The 19,390-nt window shown below is 46.1% G+C and overlaps 1 protein-coding gene across 1 annotated transcript; it reads left to right on the plus strand.

Annotated features, from left to right (window-relative positions):
• The first annotated feature begins 13,731 nt into the window (after positions 1-13,731).
• On the plus strand, positions 13,732-18,223 carry RAB7A (RAB7A, member RAS oncogene family). Its single transcript, XM_026857451.1, has 5 exons — positions 13,732-13,858; positions 14,953-15,079; positions 15,850-16,068; positions 16,583-16,711; positions 16,885-18,223. Exons 1-5 carry the CDS (start codon positions 13,806-13,808, stop codon positions 16,978-16,980), a joined length of 624 nt encoding a protein of 207 aa, XP_026713252.1. The 5' UTR covers positions 13,732-13,805; the 3' UTR covers positions 16,981-18,223.
• The last annotated feature ends 1,167 nt before the right edge of the window (positions 18,224-19,390 follow it).

Below are 19,390 nucleotides of genomic sequence, written 5' to 3' on the forward strand. Positions count from 1 at the left end.
CCCCCCCTTGTGACTTCCAACAGCTGACTGAACACATGACTTGCCCTCCATGAACTAATGAGTAGACCCACCATGCCTGGCCTGAGTCCTCAGAAACCAAATCGGCTCTAATACTGTTACTTTCAAGTGCTGCCTTTTTTGTGTGCGTGTGTGCTATTATGTTAATACTCTACTTCTGGTGTAGAAAAGCTGTAAAATGAGGTTAATCTGACCCCTCAATAAGGAAAACTTTTGAAATCCAATAGCAGTTCCTTGCTCTCTTAACCTGCAGTGAGAAGTGTAACTGATAAGATGCATGGCAGCAGCTACATTAAACTTTCCTCTTCCTTGTGGTGTCATGTGGTGGTCCATGTCCTCAGATACCCTGCTGATAGTTCAGCATGGCACACAAAAAGTTGTACCTTAAAGGTGCCAACTTAAGAATTTAAATAACTGTGTTGCAGAGACTACATGACAGGCATCCTTGCCCTCCTACCAATGCCAGTGAATCAAGCTCTGTGCTGTGTAGCACAGACATATTACAACATTGATGAATCCTTAACTGAAAAATGTACAAGCTCTGCTATAGGCTCTCCTCTGAAATCACCTAGGGAAGATTCCACATTGCTTGGTTTACAACCCAAAATGAATGCCCGTGGGCAGGAGGGCTACCATATTCAATTTCTGCAGCACCTCCTTAGAGCTTCTGTTTTAAGACTTGTGTTGGAAGGTCATGTGAATTACCTGTCGGAGCAAATCTCTGGCAAAGCTTGTCCTTGAGGAAACATGACAATTACAATCAAACCATCTGTGCAAAACTATAAATAGCTATCTCTAACATGTATGGGATTTTGGTCTGACTTCTCCATGAAAATGAGACTCATTTATGCAGAACTTAACATTTGGCTGTAAACAGAATTGCTTGTGCTTGATTAGGGTACATTTTTAAATACTGCATCGTGAGAGGTGTCTGGCAAGCCCTAGCTTGGGAATAAGGGTTGTGCATAGAGCACTTGGATGTTTGCATTCTCTGAAACTATTGGATGTTTAGGCTCACAGATACTTACTGGTAGCTGTCCCTGCTGCTATAATAGAACAATTTCTTCAGTAACTGAAATAAACTGAGCATTTTATAAACAAGTACAGAACCCTCACCTTGCATGCTGCCAGTGTTCCCTAATGTTTTCTGGGGCCTGGTGGACATAAGATTCCCTTGTGGAACTGTAATTTAAGGCTTGTTGCCTTGATGGAAGGGAGTCTGGGTAAGACCTTACCTAAATGCTGAACTCGGCTGGGCACTAGCATGCGTGCATGCTGCTTCTCTGACAGCAATCCTGCATCCTTCAGATGCTGAAGTACTTCATCCTTGCACAACATTGTTTTGATAACTGCAGTTTAGTTGTCTGAGTTGGAGTCCAGTTGGCTTCCCCCTGCAGCTTCCTAAAATGATGTCTTGTAATTGCTGTAACATAGTCTACCTCCAGATGTAGTTAAGTTGTGACAGCAGATTGTGAGGATAGAAGGGTCATTTTCTGCAGTGACAATCCAAACGTGAGCTGTGCATCTCAAACCTGAATTAGATATAGATCATTAATTGAATGACTCCTGCTAATATACCATTTTCCGTTCTGCTGTTAGCTGCTCTATGGAAGATCGTATTTCCCTTTAAATGCACCTTGAATAAAACTTTCAAATGAGTGCCCAAGGTCGGTGACTGCACATGTGCTGTTCAGAAATAGCAGACAGTGAAGGGATACCCCTCTTATCACATGGTTGCTCACCGGCTTCCAGCGTGCTTGTTGCTTTTGTGCTATGTTCGTGGGGATGCAGCTCTCGAACCCGGTGTGCTGCTGCATTTTCTGCTCGGTGGAGATCTGCCGTGGTGATGTCATTGTTGCTGTTAGGGCTGTTCCTGCGAGACTGCTCCTCCTCTCTGGTGCCAGCAATGAGCACTCCGTCCATGGGGGAAGCTGTGTCAACACTGCTGTTGTTAACTCACGGTCAGTGATGGGGAGGGAAACAAGCTTGTCAAGGCCACTGGAGTGTGTTGATTTATAGCTCATCTCAAATAGCCTTGACTTCTCTCGCTAGGGAACCTATTCTTGAGGCATGACTGTTTTCACAGGACAGTGAAACTTCAGGAGGGGTGCATTGCTTTTGAGATAGGATTGAAGTGTAAACTTGTGGCACAGATTCCTATTTGTGTAATTTAAAGGCACTTGATGTAGTGAGTGATTTGGTTTTGCCTCCTTGTAACTACTTAAGGTGACTAATTGTATCGAACTGTCCTTGCATGAGTTTCAAGCAAAAATTCCTTTAATTGAATAGATATTTGTGTTGTCAGTTAAGAAAACAGTATTTTTCTGGAGTCTGTCCTATATTACTGCATACTGTAAATTTGTTCACTTGGTAGACAGGCTGGACTGGTGAAGGCAGGCAACTGCTGTCAGAGGCTACCTGGCTGGAGTACCCAGACCTTATTTGCTGGGGCTACCAGTTTATCTAATGACTTTATGCTGAACCCTTGATCTCTCTTCATCTGGGAAGCAGCATCCTTTTGAAAAGTAACCTGCTTGGTGCTTGTCTCCCTCAAGTGGCTGAGTCACTTGGCTCTGTAGCGTGTTCCTCTCGGCTCCCAGACATAGATAATGATATCTGAAGTCCAAACTGGCACAGTGCTAACAGCATCTCAAGCATGAGCAGTGAGGTGGTTGTAACTGAGACATGCCTAGGCCTGATCTTACTCCCTAACAAGATGCTGCTTATCAGCACTGCTCTCTTAATCTGACCATGCAAGTCACTTCAATGAGGTTTTAGTCCTCTGTGGAGCTTCATCAAGAGAATAGCTGGGCTGGTGTGATGAAGTGTTGATGCAGGATCTGTGCAAGAGGTATGAGGGTATGAAGTATGATCTGAAACAGTCTCCACAGTAGGTTAGGCACTGACTCAGCTGTCATGGCAAGCTACCTGTTACACTCCCATCCTGGGACTGGTACTGAAATACTTGTCCTTCCTGCTCTGTGAATTACATTAGCATAGTAAGAGGTACTGAGTGTATGTAGGATCAGGAGTTCTGCTCTCAGATCAAGATTTAGTTCTTAGATTGCAACCTGTCCCTAGAGGAAGCTTCTTCTCTAGAAGACTCATTACTTAAAACGGGACCTCCTGGAATAGATGTATAGGAGTAAGGTTTTTGCCATTAGTGTTGGTCTTGTACTTCTCCATATCTACTTGTCTGGCAGTAGGATCTCCCATCAGTATTTGTCTTATTTCTTCTATCAAGCTTCTGGTGCTGAAGGAGAGACAATATTCACTCCTGGATCTGAATCGCAAATGTGAGCTACAGGGTCTGGCAGGCCTCCTGAGGGCCATTATTTGACTTGAAGGCCTGAACATTGGTCAAAGTCTCCCCACAGTCACTTGTTTCCTGCCCAGCTTCTAGGAACTGGTGGAAGCTAGCAGCCGGGAGTGGATAAACAGGGCTTGTTTACCACTGACAAGGTCTAAGATCTGTGCTTTGCTTACCACTGCAAAGGTTATCTAACACCTCCTATTTGTGTTTCTAAAACTGAAAGCATGGCAAGAATGTGTGAAACCTTAGGAAGCTGCAGACAAAACTAGAAATTAATCAGAGTAATTGAAAAATACTGTCAGATATGGCAAAGATCATACAACTTTACTGTTTCTTAGTGGCCTGGCTAACTTGCAATATTTTGAGCTAGTCAGTCTTATCTTCTGGACATGAAGATTAAAACCCAGCTGCCCCTGGCACCGTGCTTGAATTTTTAGAAAGGAATGGGGGAATAGTGTTCAGTGGGATGGCCTGATGTGAGAACTGTGCTGGGCTATTTGTATTCATATAGGGGTTACTGAAACTGTTGGTTGGCTCTACTGTTTGGGTGGCTGAGTGCCAAGAGGCTGACAGGCATGTCTGTATAAACCAGGTTGTATGGGCACTATAGCTATGTTCTGGTTAGTAGTATAAGATTTGTCTTGCTTGATTTGAAAGCTCTCCACTAAGGAGACTGTTCTGGTAGAGGCATGGCAACATGGAAGCTATACTGGTATAGCTGAAATGCTTTGCGTAGGCAAGGCCCTTAGTCAAGACACATGGCTTGTTGCCTAGTCTCCCAGCAGCCAGCAATGTACTCAACTCTCCTCCCACATCCTGAGATTGTCTCCCCCAAGGCAGAATAGGGGAAGTTGAGCTTGATCTGATAAAGGGGGAGGGGTGTTAAAGCAAGCATGCCTGTTCTTGTAACAGCTTGATCCTTGGGGAAAATCAACTGGAAACTACCTGAAATCCTGTAGAATTTCAGGGGAACTGCTTCCTCCTGGAAGGTAGGGACACAGCAATACTGATTCTTGAATGATAGTGTAACTTGAGTCCTCAAAAGAAGGGTGGCTTAAGATCTTCAGATACTTGTTATCAGCCTGTTAGGGCTCTGTATATCTCTGCCCATTCCTGGGAGAAGGATGTCCTGTGTTCTAAGGGCCCTTCAGCTGCTGGAGGAACTGGTGGACTAAGAAGCTTCGACTGGAAACATCCAGCTTCCAGTGAAGCTTCTGGGTATGGTTTTCTCAGAGCTGTCTTCCTGTAACTTGAAGACTTCTGTTTCAATAGCCCTGGCTTTCTCTCTGGGAATCCCAGTCTTGTTAAACTGTGTGGCATTAGATCTAAAAGGGACTCCCTGCATTCCTGTCCTGTGCACAGCTGCATTCTCCAAATACCTGCTACCTGCTGTGGAGATGATGGTGATCATACTCAAGTTGCTGAGGGGCAAAGTGATCCATCCAGGGTGACTGTGCAGCATAGCTGGCTGCATTGCTGGGGACACTTTCTGCTCTCCATTTGGCTCAGGTGTTTATCAACTGGAAGAGCCTACATGTGCTGCAGTAATCTTAGGCTAAATGGCAGTCTGGGCAAAGTAGTGTTCCTGTAGACAGCAAGGAATGACCTCTAGACCTTTCCCACTACTCCTAATGCAGAAACACATCTGCCTTGGTACTGTAAGCAAATGCATTTCTGTGCTTGTTTTGCTCCCACTTTCAAACCATGTAGTCAGATCAACATGATACCACAGCAGCCTCCTTCTCATGAGATATCTAAACTGGTAGAGATCAGTTTCTAAGCTTTATGCTGTCCTGGATGTGGGGGTGGGTACTAGTCTTATGTAGTTTGGATTTCTCTGGGGTAGTCACAATTCATAATGGCAGCTTTAGAGCAAGAAACTTGTTCAGTTCCATGTCTAGACTTTAAAAGATTGTGCAGGCATAAACCAGCTCTGATGTGGAGAAGTGCCGGGAGGTGTAACAGGGCTGTGAATCAGGCTTGGACCGGAGAGCTTGGCTTTGAGAACGTGTGCTTTGAGCCTGACTGATCATATGCATCAGTGCCTCTCAGGAATGCAGGGTTCTCCAAATCTCAGCACTTGCAACCCTAAGAGTTGCAACTGAGCTGAGACCTCAGACAGGGCAGACCCCTTCTCATGTGCAAGTTCTGTGATTCCACAGCAGATGTGGCTCCTACCATTGCTTCTGCCTTCCCTGTGTCATCTGGAGATTCTGGGAGACTGGCCATTGGCATATTCTCTTCCAAGGAGCTCTTTGAGTCCTTGCTCACAGCAGAGATGTGTCCCAGAGCCTTCAGCTGGGGATTGAGGGTGTCTCTGAGGCAGGCAAAAAACTTATTGCTACTGAAAGGAGCATCTTCCCTAGCACCAGCTCTGGATCTTCCTTTATCACACCAAGAGCCTATTGTGCTCACAACTGTTGCAAAGCTTTTGCTTTCCAGCTGGCTTTTCTACATGTTTCCCCAAGCTGCATGTTGCCCATCATTGTCTTCCTTTGGCACTGGGCTGTTTTAAGAGCACGTTATCCAGGAAGAGGATGCAGCAGCACAGTGTGTGGGTGGGCCTGATGTTGTATCTGTCTGGTAGCTAGCTCACAGACCTGGTCAGCTGGCTATCAGCACCATGTCACACCAGTTTGGTGCTCACATTGAAGCAGCCAATGAACTGAACTGGAAGCTGTGTGGCCGAGCTGTAGCGGGCTGGTTCCTGAACTTCACTTGGTCCTAGAGGAGCTTTTTCAGCACTGGAGGCTGCAACTCCACCCTCAGAATGAGGTGGAAACTTAATGCAGACAGCTGTAGTCTAAAAAGCCAATTCCTCCAGGGTAGTGAAACATGTTTTAAGATTCTGTTTTGATCTGAGCTATATCAGTGTGCTAGCAAGCATCTAAAGCTCTAGGCTGTTCTTCAAGAAGGTGAAGCTTTTGGCTTAGGACTCTCAGGTGGGGGTGGGAGACACTGGACAGCAATACCCACACCTGACAACTTGCAATATCATGTTTTACACAAGGTATCAAAAATTAATTTGTAGCTGAGTCTCCCAGCTCCCTGAACAGAGGTAATTCCTGCCTCACAGGGCTGTCTGGGAAAGGTACCAACTGGACAGAAGCCTGCTCTTGGTGAAACTGCAGTAAGTAGCAGGCAGCCTAGCTGCTCCTCCTGAGGAGGGAACGATGAGCTGTGCTGGAGCTCTTGGCTGGGTACCAGCAGGAGGGAATATGTTGGTTAGAACAGCAACATAAACGTGTGGAGAGGAAGGAGGTGGAAAGCAGTTTTGAGATGCTACTGATACAGCAGCAGCTAGAGTGTGCCCTTCTGTGAAGCTGTCACAGGAGTGAGTATCTTGCCAGCTGCTTTTGGTGTGGGCTTCACTTCAACTGCTTCTCTGTGGTGCATCAGTGAGGCCTGAGAAAGCACCTCTGTCTATATGGACTCCAGGAGCCCATTGCCCTAAAGCAACCCGTTTACAGAGAGCAGTTCTTGCAAGTTGTCAACTTGAATGGCAAGATGTTTCTAATTTGCTTCTTAGGCACTCAGCCAGCACATGTACCCACTAAATGTGAGGCTTTCCTAGATGGGATCTTCCAGCCAGCTGGGGAAGCTGAGCTACTAGTAGACCTGTCATGGGAGTGGAAGAGGGTCCTGTCCTGCTTGTGCAGCCTTTGTCAGTGCAAGACGAATTGCTGTTAAAACTTAATGTGCTACTGTAGCTGTCCCAGTGCAAGGATGCTAGGCATTTGTTTTGCTTGTAGAGCACTCAGGTTTATTAAAGAAAATGTGCATGTTCTGTAGCAGTCATAAAAAAAAAAAGGGCAGGTTTATTTCTAGTTTATTCCTTAAAGGTAACTTGGCACCTCAGGGTGTCTGCTCTGCTCATGGGCTGTTGTGCCACTGTCGAGAATGCAAGTGAGGGATTTTGAAGGTTGATACCCACTGGTCTCAGGTGGGCATTCATGTTGAATTATTCAGGGTGTCGCTTGTAGCTTTGTGTTAGCAGACACCTTGTTAGCAACGTCTGTGTGACCAGGTAACTGGAACCAAGCTGCTGTTATTAAATTGTGTTGGTAAAACTTGTTCAGCTCCACTTTGAGCTCCTGCTGCAATTGGAGCTTGAGGCTTCAATACAAAGGGTGTCTGGACCACTTGGGCACTCTACAAGCAGGAGCCACATGTGATCCTGGTCAATTAATGGCAATTGCAGACTGACTGCCTTTCCTCAGGATGAGGCCTGGCATTTTCAGGGTAGAAGAATTGGAAAAAATTCATATATCTGCTCACAGCATCAGTTAAACTTGGCTTGATAAATCATGTCAAGGTGCAGTGTGACCAAGAGGCAATTGATATGTGCCAGTCTGTGCTTGATCCTGTAAGAACAGGATAAACATCCAGTGAGCATCTCATTTCAGTGGCTGAAGGTCTAAGCAGACATAACCCCCTGAGTTGTCAAACATACTAGGGAACTTGCTGCTTCTGGGAAGGAACTGGTTCAGTCTGACTGAGCTGGTCCTGAATCATTCTTCCAGCTTCTGCATTTCTTCAAGGAAACTGAGCTATTGGAGGGGGGGAATAAAAATAGCTCTTCAGTGTAGTACAGAGACTTAATGTTTTGTAGCCTCCCCCATGTGAGAGAACAGTGAGCAGAGGTGGTGTTTCTGTGTTGAAAATGCACTTAGCTGTGTTTCAGGACATTTTTTTCCCCATTTCAGGACAGAAGGGTCTTCCAATGTTCAAGTGTGGCTGTCTTCTGCTCAGTCTGGTCACTGTGGTGAGCCTACTGCAGTGTGTGGTATCCCTTAACAGAGTACTGACCTATCCAAATTGGCTTCCTCAATGGTTGGCTGTTTTTGCTGAAGGTCCTGGGATATAGTGAAATGAATGTTCTGCTTATCAGCCACAGCACTCAGAACAGTCCAGCAGTGCGTCAGGTTCAAATGTGCCTTTTTGTGGAACACCTACCCTTGTGCTGCTTGTTGGGACAGGGGAGCTGAACAAGGTATTCATAAGGGCTGCAGTGAGTTCAGCTCTGAGGCTTGCTTACCTGCAGCTTTGTGCCTTTTTGGCATAGAGTGAAACATCCCTGTCAAAGGACACAAGGTGAGAGGTGCAGTCCAACAGTCTTGTTTCAGTGTTCAGCTGGTTTCTAGCAGAAGGTGCAGGTCACAGGTTGGTAGGTGGAAGAGCAGAGAACTCCTGGTCAAATGTCCCAGTTCTTCCAGCCTCTGCATAAACAAGCTTTTGTTCCTGTTCCTTTGTTAGGATTGCAACTTGAACTGTTTAATAGCAAAGCTGCCAGAGTAAGGACAGCTCCAGCAGCTTGTCAGCAGGTTCAGAACTGATATGGGTATGCTGCTGCCGAGGGAGCTGTTGTCCATGGAGGTGAGATTCCTGCCCTCCCTGCCCCAGGCTGGCTTCTTTCATACTAAAATGGTCCATGAGCAATTTAACAGGGTGTTCCTATCATAAGGCCTACTTCTGTTGAAGGATAGCTAATCTAGGCGATCTGGTGGGCCATCAATGCAAGCTCCTACTGTTCTTTGCTTGTAGCAACCTAATTAATATTAAAATGACTGCATTGTGACTTGACACATGTGAACATCTCTAAGGAATCCTTAACCGTCCATTTCTGCTTTGAGTTAAAGCAACTGTCTCAATACAGTAAGTGAAAGGGCAGTTGTAATATACTCCAAAGCACCAAGGGAAGCCTAATTAAATTTGGCATAGGCTTTATTTGCACTTGCATCTGAGGAGCTGGAGCACTATGGAGCTTCATAGGACAGTTTTTGACTCTTCCTGTCAGATCAGCTAAGCCAGTAATGCTCACAGGTCAGATGTTAGGGGTTCTCCCTTGCTGTTCCAGCAGGCCAGCCTTACAAAGGTAGTAATGCTACTGTGGGAGAGAGCATGCTATACCAGGCTTAATCTCATAAGGGTCAACATACTATTAACGGTTTGTTTGCTTAGAGGGATAGGCCTTAAAAATCGAGTGGAAGGACTCCTCTTCTGTATTAGAGGCAGCTGTATCATTCCTTGTCACCACTTATGCCAGGAGGAGGAATGATATTGATGGGAAGTTTCTGATGGCTCCCAAGTGGGGCTAGCTGTGTGTGTGCTGGTAGGTTGTGTTCTGAGCAGTCATGCAGGTGACCTCGCTCCAACAGACTTCACACAGTGTAAAACAGAAGTGATGTCTTGGATCAAATCTTAACGAACAGGTTTTTCTTCATGGTATCTCTGAAAAAGGAAGTGTTTGTTCAGAAATGCTCCTGGGACTGGATATGAGCCCTGTGTTATCTTGCACACTGCCATCTTAAGGGCTTATGTGACTTTTACAGAATGCTGTTCTAGAGTAATTATATCAAATATCATAAAGCAAGACAGGGTGTGTATCTAGTGTAAGATAGTTTTAGACTTGGATACCACTGACTCAGCACCATCACAGTTTTGATCTTTACTCAGTCTTGAGCTTGCTCTTTGCGAGAGCATGGGGGAAACCCTGCACAGCCTGCATCTCAGCTTAGCTCAGTAATTTAATGTTTCTTACGAGTGTGACTGGAGAAATTTCTCATGTGAACTAACTGCTCCTTCAGGTATTCAAAACTGCTTCGCCTGTGAGCTAAAGCTATATTCTCCTTGGTCTCCCTTAGTTGATTTTGTACTAGCAATGTTCACCAAAAATGAGATCTGTGTAGCTTAGAGCGTGTATGTGGGCTCCATTTCTGGGACATCAGGCACTAATGAACCTGCTCAATGCCATGTAGTGTGAGAAACTGCCTTTGTTAACAAGGGAATAATCATAAATTGTCTCTGACTTCAGGCAGGCAAATCTGAGTACTGAACCTGGCCCAGGATTGGTTGGTTGCACCTTGTTCTACTGACACAGCAAGTAGCATGCTGTAACTAGGATCAACTGAGGTATTTCTGAGCTTACCTGAACTGCAGTGTGTGGAAGCATCCTCTGCCATGAAGATGAATTTGCTGTTGGTTTAGTATGAGCTGAAGTCACAAAAATTCTTTGCATGGTGTCAAGGAGACTGTAGTGAGGCTTCACTTTTAGGATCTTCAGAGAGTACTAGTGTCTTTCACTACCAGTCCCTCAGCTTGTTTAAAACACTGGCTGGAGGCAAACATTGGGAAAGGCATGGTATTCTGTCATTGGAGTAGTTTGACCCTTTCTTTGGGTTGCTTCATAAGAAACCCTGGTTAAGATAACAGGGATGTCTTCAATCCATCTAGATTGAAGATCTCACTAGGACTAGTCAGACCTCTGCTTAGCACAAATAGCTCCTTTAAAGCTGGAGCTGCTGTTGGAGACCTACTCAGCCACACAGAACATGGTAAGGATAAGGGGAATAGCAGATGTCGTGCTGTAGAGAGCAACTTGTTGCTGCTTAAACTTAGAGGGGTTTCCTTCTATAGGAAGTCTCCAGAAGATCAAACACTGGTACTTCCTCCAAGACCTGGAGATGTGGTCCCCTCTCCAAAGGAAAGGGCTTTTCTTGTACTATGCAATGAATAACTCAGAAGTGTTGGTCTGTTTATACCTATAATGAGAGATTAATGAGAGGGCTTGGCCCATCAACTGACTGGGCTTCAAAGCAGTGTTGATCAAGCCTAGTAGAACAGGGATGGGAAACACTGGGCAGTGTCTACTGCTGGCCCCTGGCAGGACTGGAGTTCCTCACTGTCTCATGGTTCAAACCAAATACCAAGCTGAGGCACCTGCTTCAGTGCCATGGCTCATATCCGTTGCATCACCTGGGATGGAAGCTGAGTGTCTCTCCTGACTGGTGTTCATGAGGCAGTAATAGCCCTGCACACTGATGGAGTAGCCTGCCAGCTATGACAGGTAGGCAGTGTCAGGTCTGACTCAGACTCACTTCCCATGTCTGCAGGTGGCTGCTCAGCTGAGCTACTTCCAAGGTAATGAGACTTAACAGGGCAGCTTCCCCTCTTAATAGTGGGACTTCGGGTGGTGTTGAACTTGAGTGCTAAGCATCTAGTGTGATTTAGTGTTGTAATTTAGGGCTCTGCAAATCCCTCCCTGAGCATGAGAACTAATGCCAGTTTGTCCAGAGCTGCTTCAAATGCCAGGAAGCACTGAGCTGCAGCAGCCAGTGGCAAGCGATACTGAAAACACTTGGAGGAGAATAGAAGCAGTATGTGGTGGGTTCTGGCACAGTCACTTCAGGGTGAGTTGTTTTCCTCTGTCCTGAGGAAAACAGGTGACTCTCTCACTGGACCTGAATCTTATACAGATGTTTTCCATGACCATTCAGTGGACATAGCTAAGTTGTTTGAAAGCTCTGCTCGCTTGCTTCTTGCTCCATCTGGGCTGATTGTGCTACAGAAGTCTCTGGCTTGGCTAGCGCTAGTGTTGCTTGTGCTACATGCTTTGAAAACACAGGAGGTGCAGTCTGCTTGAAGGAGCTTACATGGTCTGTTCTCCCTATGGCTATAGAGATGAGCTATAGAGTGTGGATCTTGGCAAGAGCAGAAGCAGGACTAAATGTTGAGGTTGTTGACAACTTTCAGCTGGCTATATTTTGGCTGGTATAGCTGGGCTGCCAGTTGGATGATTGAGCAATGCAGTCCAGCAACAGCCAGCCTTGGAATGGAGAGGTGTTTACACATGGAGAAACTGTCCTGTGCAGGCGCTCTGGCATCTGTGGACAGCATGAACTCTGTAGGTGGCCCGTCACTACTGTTTACACAACAGCCTCTGGCTGTTATATCTTCTCAAGAGTGTTTCCCATCTAGATGCATGAGGTGGGTGCAAGCCAACAAGGTGTGGCTGTAAGTGCACCACTACCTACAGCAACTGCAGGAGGGCTGCTTCAGCTTCTGCAGTGTTCACTGGTGGCAAAGTCTAAAAGTCTGCATGTCTTTTAACACTCAAAGCTTGAGATGATTAAGACCTTTTGCAACTGGACTCTAGGAAGAGACTCCTACAGCTTGGAGCATATTACTTCCTGTAGTAGTGGGAAGAAGCAGGTTGCAGTTATCTAGCAGCTTAGGCTGTTGCATATCCCAGGAAATGCCTAGGACTGAGCTGCTCAGAAGGTGCATGTATCCGTGCTGTTGTAGAAGTGAAGGCCTCCTTAGCTGTGAAAGTTGGGAATAGCTCCTGAAGAGTAGAAGCTGTGTGGGGCAATGAATGTAGTGTAGCAGCATGGGAATTTTAGGGTAACTGAGTCCCCCATATAAGGATTTAATATATGAAGCCTGTTGTCAAGGGTCTTTGAACTCAGGTAGCACAGCTATAACCATTTTCTGGCTCTTCTTGCTGTACAGAATCTGCAGGGCTCCTCAGGGAAAGCCAAGGAGTCCTTGTGTTGTGGACCAGGTCAGTACCAAACTAGGGTCTGTGATCAGATTGGGCCTGAGCCCCTAAGAATGGTTTGTCCTATCCCCTCCCCAGAGGTGGGGAGAAAGGCCTTGTGGGAGGAAGAGCATGCTCAGCCACTAATAGTAAGACTTTGTACTTGCTTTCACTGGGCTGAAGCACATCCAGAAGTGTATTCAGAACCTGCTGCATCTGATGTACTTCTAGCTTCTTCCCTAATCTGAAGGAGATCTGGGAGCAAGTAAGAGTGTGGATCTCTGGAGCACAAGTCTCCTTCTTGCTAACTAGATGGACCATTAGTGGCACATTTAGAGTCAACTGCCTACAAAGTGGACTGGAGTCATGGCAGGATTCAGCTGAACAAACAACTCATCTAACAGAGCAATAGGCTGAATGTTGTGAGGTTTGTCACTTTAGCCTGCCTTGGCCCTCCACCGAAGGTGAGGTGGCAGTAGTTAGCTTCATATGCTCTCAGCAAAGCTGTGGAGTTTGGTAGCAGTTTGTTGTTTAGCGGGCCTGTGTGGTTGTCTTGCAACCACTTCAACCACAGCATATCCTTGGTACTTGACACTTTCACAAAGCACAGCTGCTAGAGAAAACTATTGCTTCTCCAAGCTGAACCTAAAAGGTGCAGGAAGCCCTTTTTTTTGTCTACTGGGAAACTACTGAACAGTATAAAAAAACTTGTGTGGTATTAGACACATCTCTACTTACATCTCACTTTGTAGCATGTGTAAGAATTAGTGTGTGTTGGCTGATAAGCTTTACTGCACTGCCTCCTGTGGGGCTAAGAGGGATGGTCTAGGCTAGTATACCCACAGATGGCCTGGAAATACCGTCCAGAATGGACTTGGTACTGCAAAGGACAAGTGCTTGGCTATCTACCTGTTCATATTAAGTTGCCACTACTGGTCTGATGTGGCCCTGCCTAGGAAATGGGTAAACATCTGGTTAGTACTTCAGTGTAGCCTTGAATTGAAGGAGTCTGGTTTCAGGAGTGCTGGGCCATCCTGGTCAATGGTTCTTTGCTGGGAATTGGATTTCTCAGACTCCAAACATGTTGCTTTTTGCCTTGAGGAATGACATGCTAATGGTGTCTGATGGAGTTGTTCTTCCTTTCTAGTGTAAAAGATGACTTCTAGGAAGAAAGTGTTACTGAAAGTCATCATCCTTGGAGACTCTGGGTAAGTGGAGGAGTCTTTAAACTACCAATCTGCATCTAGCTGGAGCAGTGCTTTGACTAGTAGGAGCCTGGAGCAGTGCTAGGAGGATTTTTAAAACCCCAGATAGCTGTGTTACCTATAATATTAACTATATTACCTCAATCTATAGATTTAAGAACTCTTCACCCTCTGTCCTGAATTTGTCCCCACAGTTTAGTATCCTGAAGTCCGGCCACAACATTTAACAGGGGAAATGCAGTGGGCAGACAACTTCAGTAGCAGAACTGGATAGCCTTTCTGCAAGGAGGACATGTAGTGTTGAAATGAGCATTTCAGTCAAATGAAAAAACAAAAGACCAAAATCCCCAAACCACTATTAAACAATCTTAGGTGACTTATTAAAACTTTGCCTCTGTCAGAGACATAGTTTATACTGAGCCATCTGCTTAGCTTCTGTATAATCTCGCTGGAGCCTGCCCCTTGGAGTGAAGGGCTTTGCTGTGTGCTGTTGAGCAAGGAGTCTGCTCTGCTCTTACAGGTTACTTACCATGCAGGTTGTAACCTGATTCCCATGACATAAGGCTTATTTATACCACTGTGCCCAGCAAGCTGTTGGTCAGGGAGTGTTTCTCAGCTGCAGGGAGGGCATGTGAACCTCTAAACTGGCTCTCTGGGGAGGATCTCCACCTCTGGGTGCCCAGCAGATGTGTATGTGAGCTGCTGCCAGCTGAGATTGTCTGTTCCTCCACCTCCTCCTTTAGCAGAGGCTGAAGATAACTTTCTGGTGGGTTTCTTGGGGGCACTTCACCTTCTTCCAAAATAGCCCTTATGATCATAACATGATGCATGTTCCTTACTAAGGATCAGATTACTGATGGGGAAACAAGGTTTCTCAAGATTGTATCCTTAGGTAGCTAATGCTCTTACTCAGCACGTTGCCTCAGCATCTATTGCTGTAAAAGCCCCTTCTTGCAGAGGTGGGTGCATTTTCCCTGGTTGAAAGGCCAGGAGGCTATGGTGGGAGGCAAGGGGCACTGGGGTGTTCTGTTCAGGGTGGTTAATTTAAACGCTGTGGTAGAAACAGCCTACCTAGTAATTTTTGTCTTTCTGTGCAGGGTGGGAAAGACATCGCTGATGAACCAGTATGTGAACAAGAAATTCAGTAACCAGTACAAGGCTACGATAGGCGCAGACTTCCTGACAAAAGAGGTCATGGTGGATGACAGGCTAGTGACAATGCAGGTAAGGAGTGACTCTGCTCCCTGCTGCCAGGCTGCCTGGACTACACTTGTGTGGAAGTATCTGCCCCACTGTAGTCCAGAGTGGTGCAGGGGTCTGTGTACTGTGTGTGAATCTTGTTTGCGCTAAACTGCCCTTGGCCATAGGTGCTGCTGCGTTTCTCTTGAAATCTGTGCATGGGCTGAATGGGGTGTGGGGGGGCAAAGATTAGTTTGGGTTCAGCTAAGAACAGCTTTGACAGGCCCAACTTAAAAACCAGTGTTTGGTACTGTCAGTAAACTAGACTGTGTTAAAAAGGCACATCCCTAGTGTTCAGGAACTGGAAAGGGCTGGTAAAGGACTTTTTAGTCAGGTCACCTACTTGTGTTGCCCTGAGCCCTGTGGGTAGTGTTAACCTGCCAGTCTGCTTATGTCTCCAGTATCTGAAGCTTTCATCTCTCCATGGTGAGACTGACTGCAAGGCAGCAAAAGTTCTGTTGCAGTCATCAGGAGTGTTTGGACTGTGCTGATACCCAAGCACTGCAGGCAGGTCACCTGCTGACCCTAATAAGAGTCCTGCTTGAGGTTGAACACGAAAAGAGTTAACTATCTTTAGAAGGGTATTTCTGGCTCTTGATACTTAGTGCCTACAGAAATTCCCAAGCCTTCAGGTGCTTCTCTCTACCTAGCTGGAGGCTGTAGATGCCTGGTGGGTAGTTCTGAAATGAATGCCCTAGTTGTGGATGGACTCTGTCAGAGTACAGCTGGTTTATCTGCCCTGTCTTTTGCTCCAGATATGGGATACAGCAGGACAAGAACGATTTCAGTCTCTGGGAGTTGCCTTCTACAGGGGAGCAGACTGCTGTGTGCTGGTGTTTGATGTCACAGCCCCCAACACATTCAAAACCCTAGACAGCTGGAGGGACGAATTCCTCATTCAGGCCAGTCCAAGGGATCCTGAGAACTTTCCTTTTGTTGTGCTGGGAAACAAGATTGACCTAGAAAACAGACAAGTGAGTACTGGGATTTGCTAGCCTCCTCTTAGGAAATTGCTATTCCTTGTACCAACACGGGAGGGTTATCTGAGAAACAAGAGAGAGAGGTGCCTGAGCCTGGCTCAGCTGTTGTGTGCTGCTGGGGAAGAGTTTCTCCTGCCTGGAGAGCTCAGAATCCCTGTGCACAGCATGCTCCTGCCCACTGGTGGAAGGATTGCAGCAACAGCCTGGGTAGATAGGATTCTTCTTCAGAATTGCTGAGAAACTCCTATGGGAGCAAGTTCCTGCTCTGCAGGTGCCTGAGTGCTCTGTGCCCTGCTGTCTTCCTCAGGTGTGGTGCTCCTTTCCCCGGGGCTGTGTACCTGATGGTGGGCAGCAGTCTCCTGTGCTCTGTATCAAGGCTGTAGTTTTGATGAGATCAGAACTGCTGTCTTAGCTCAGGGTGGCTATGAGGGGTCTCTGGCCTTGCCCTGGCAATAAAACCCCCTTCCTGCATAGCTGAAGGTGGTGTTGCTGCTCTCTGTCCACCCAGGTCACCACAAAACGGGCACAAGCCTGGTGCTACAGTAAAAACAACATCCCCTACTTTGAAACCAGTGCCAAGGAGGCCATTAATGTGGAACAAGCTTTCCAGACGATTGCACGAAATGCACTTAAACAGGTAGGGAGGGGGCCGGTGGTTGCCCTCTGCCTGGGCCCATCCTGCCTGCTGAGCTCAGCTGCTGCGGGTAGCCTTGGGCACTCTGACAGCTTTCCCCAGCTGAGAATGGCTCCTTGCATGCTAGGAGCTGGCTGCAGAGCTGTGACACTAACTCCTTCCTTCTCTCCCACTAGGAAACCGAAGTGGAGCTTTACAATGAATTCCCTGAACCTATCAAACTAGACAAGAATGACCGAGTGAAGGCTTCTGCGGAGAGCTGCAGCTGCTGAGGGGAGAGGGAGGGGTTGAGCACAGTCCTTCACAAACAAATATCACACTTAGGCCTTCAAACACACAGCCCCTCTTCTGTGTTTAAAACGAAATTTAAAAAAATTTCCATCTCCAGCTGCCAAAATCCACCCATTTTCCATGAGCATCTGTGAGTCCTGCACTTCAGAGCTCACGTCCCCACACCATCTACATCACACTTAATGGTAACAGACCTTTCTCTTAGTTTAAAATGGAAACTCTTATGTATGTTTGGAACTGAATCTAATTCCAGGTGTCCAATGGAGAGAAACTGTTTACAGGTAATCTGTGTAACAAGTTACATACATTTTTAACTGTCTCGTGTTTTTCCCCTGTGAAGGCTGCAACTGGAAAGGCTGATTACCCATAGTTCATTGCAAGCTCAGCACTCAGTCCAACTAGGTTGAGTTTTGTATGTATCTCTGTTAATGCTTGTTACTTTTAACTAATCAGATCTTTTTACAGTATCCATGTATTATGTAATGCTTCTTTAGGAAAAATCTTATAGTACATGTTAATATATGCAACCAATTAAAAATGTATAAATTAGTGTAAAATTCCTGAATTACATGTTCAAGTACTGAAACACAGATTGTGTAGAAAGTGAGGAGGACACTTGTGAACTGCAGTGTGATAGCAACACAAAGTCCAGATAGAGGCAGTATTCTGTACAGTAGAGATGAACTATGTAAGCCTTCTTGTTTTGAGGCCAAAAAGGCTTCATCTTCTGAAGAATCTGTCTGGCTTCCTTGTATCTAAATTCTCAATTTGCATAACAGCATTGATATGCACACTGGATTCTTGGATTTAAAATTAAATACAGCTATGAAATGACCTCATTTGTTCACCTCCCCTACTGCTTAACTCCTAACATCCTGGAGCAAGTGTGAGAAGGAGCCAGAGCTGAGGTGTCCCAGGGGCTCTTGGTACTGTGGAAGGAGCTCCTCCCACCTTGGGTTGTAGTAGCTGTTTCCTGATGAAAGACCTGGACTATGAATCTTCCCTTTCTTCTTACTGACTGCTAATCTGGATTTTTGGTATGGAAAAACTTGGCAATCTAGTCCCTTTCCTCTCTTCCTTTCTTCCTGGTATTTGTTCTTGCGTTTGTAGCTTGCTTAAATGGAGCCCTTCTACCTGTTTTCCAGAGGTCTACATTCTAGTACGTAGGCTGAGCTCTTATGTAAAGAGAGAAACATGATGCCAATAAACTTAACAAGAACAAACCTTCTTGTTTACTTCTGTTTTTGACTCTCTTTTTTTTCCTTCACTAACATGCTGTCTTTCCTCTGTCTAGTCACCATTTTAGCAAGCCAGTGCCTGCTAACTAAAGGATGTTTGTACTTCTTCCTTACTACAGACTCTGTGCCTTACACATTGGTTTTCAGGAGTGCATTGAGCAGGCCCTGCTTGCTTGGCTGACCTGAGACTGTGCTGCTTTTGAAGCTGCTTGCAGTGGCAGGAATGGTGCTGGATCTGATTGTTCTTCATGAGCATAGTCCCTCAGTCCTGTCCTAGGCATATGAAAACCTTTGTGGATGTGGGAAGAGGAGGGTTGAGCTCTTGCCTACCTTCCTCAGGGAGGGGGTGGTGAGAAGAGCAGGCTCAGTCCTTCCCAGCTCACCAGTTAAGTACTTCAGCTGGAGGAGAGGCAGGGCTAGCCTAGAGGGTACCTTAGAGTGAGCTAAAGGCCTAGTCAAGGTTAAGCCTTTAATTTCTAGGTGCTGGCTAAGACCCTATGCTTGCACTCAGCCAGACTGAGCTCACTACTCCTGTGTCCACAGGATGACAGAAAACAAAAGTATAGAGAAATGAGGCCAGTTATTTCAAGAGCCTTCTAACAGTCTTTGCTCTATATTCTATTTTATGGCTTTGTCCTATCATGCTTTTCTTTCACTTGACTGGGCTTTTACTGTCCACATCAACTTCAAATACCTACTCTGCAATAGCAGTGTGTCCTGGTGGGACCACTTTCCTGACTGCATCTCTTTGAAAGATGTGGACCTTCTGCTCATCTCCATTTAAAGCATCACTCTGTGCTTGTTTTCTGTAAATACAGTTCTAGTGTGGAGAAAACCAAGCTGGGGGAGAGGGGAGCAATAACTATAAAGTGGTGTTTTGGGTCTTAACTCTGCTGCACCTCTCTCCTGCTCCTTTGGCCTTGGGTGGTGGAGCTCAGACTGCAATGGCTGCACAGTGCAGCTGTGATGAGCTCTGAAGAGCCACTGTGTTTAATCTCCCTCCCATCAAACAAACTGGCAGTGACATGAGGCAGAGGGGGAGTGTTCCACATGGGGTGGGATAGCTGGGGAGCTCCTTGCCACAGCATGTTAAGGACGCTGAAGAGGAGGATTCCATTTTCCACCTACAAACTGATGGTTTGTGGAGGTGGGA

Source organism: Athene cunicularia, assembly GCF_003259725.1.
Source record: "Athene cunicularia isolate RWA chromosome 12 unlocalized genomic scaffold, athCun1 chr12_part1, whole genome shotgun sequence".
Lineage (NCBI taxonomy): Eukaryota > Metazoa > Chordata > Aves > Strigiformes > Strigidae > Athene > Athene cunicularia.

Excerpts from the sequence above, each read along its gene's own strand:
- RAB7A (XM_026857451.1), top strand. The coding sequence starts at position 13,806 with ATGACTTCTAGGAAGAAAGTGTTACTGAAAGTCATCATCCTTGGAGAC. Across the intron at positions 13,859-14,952 it reads ATCATCCTTGGAGACTCTGG|GGTGGGAAAGACATCGCTGA; the intron begins GTAAGTGGAGGA and ends CTTTCTGTGCAG. Across the intron at positions 16,069-16,582 it reads TTGACCTAGAAAACAGACAA|GTCACCACAAAACGGGCACA; the intron begins GTGAGTACTGGG and ends CTGTCCACCCAG.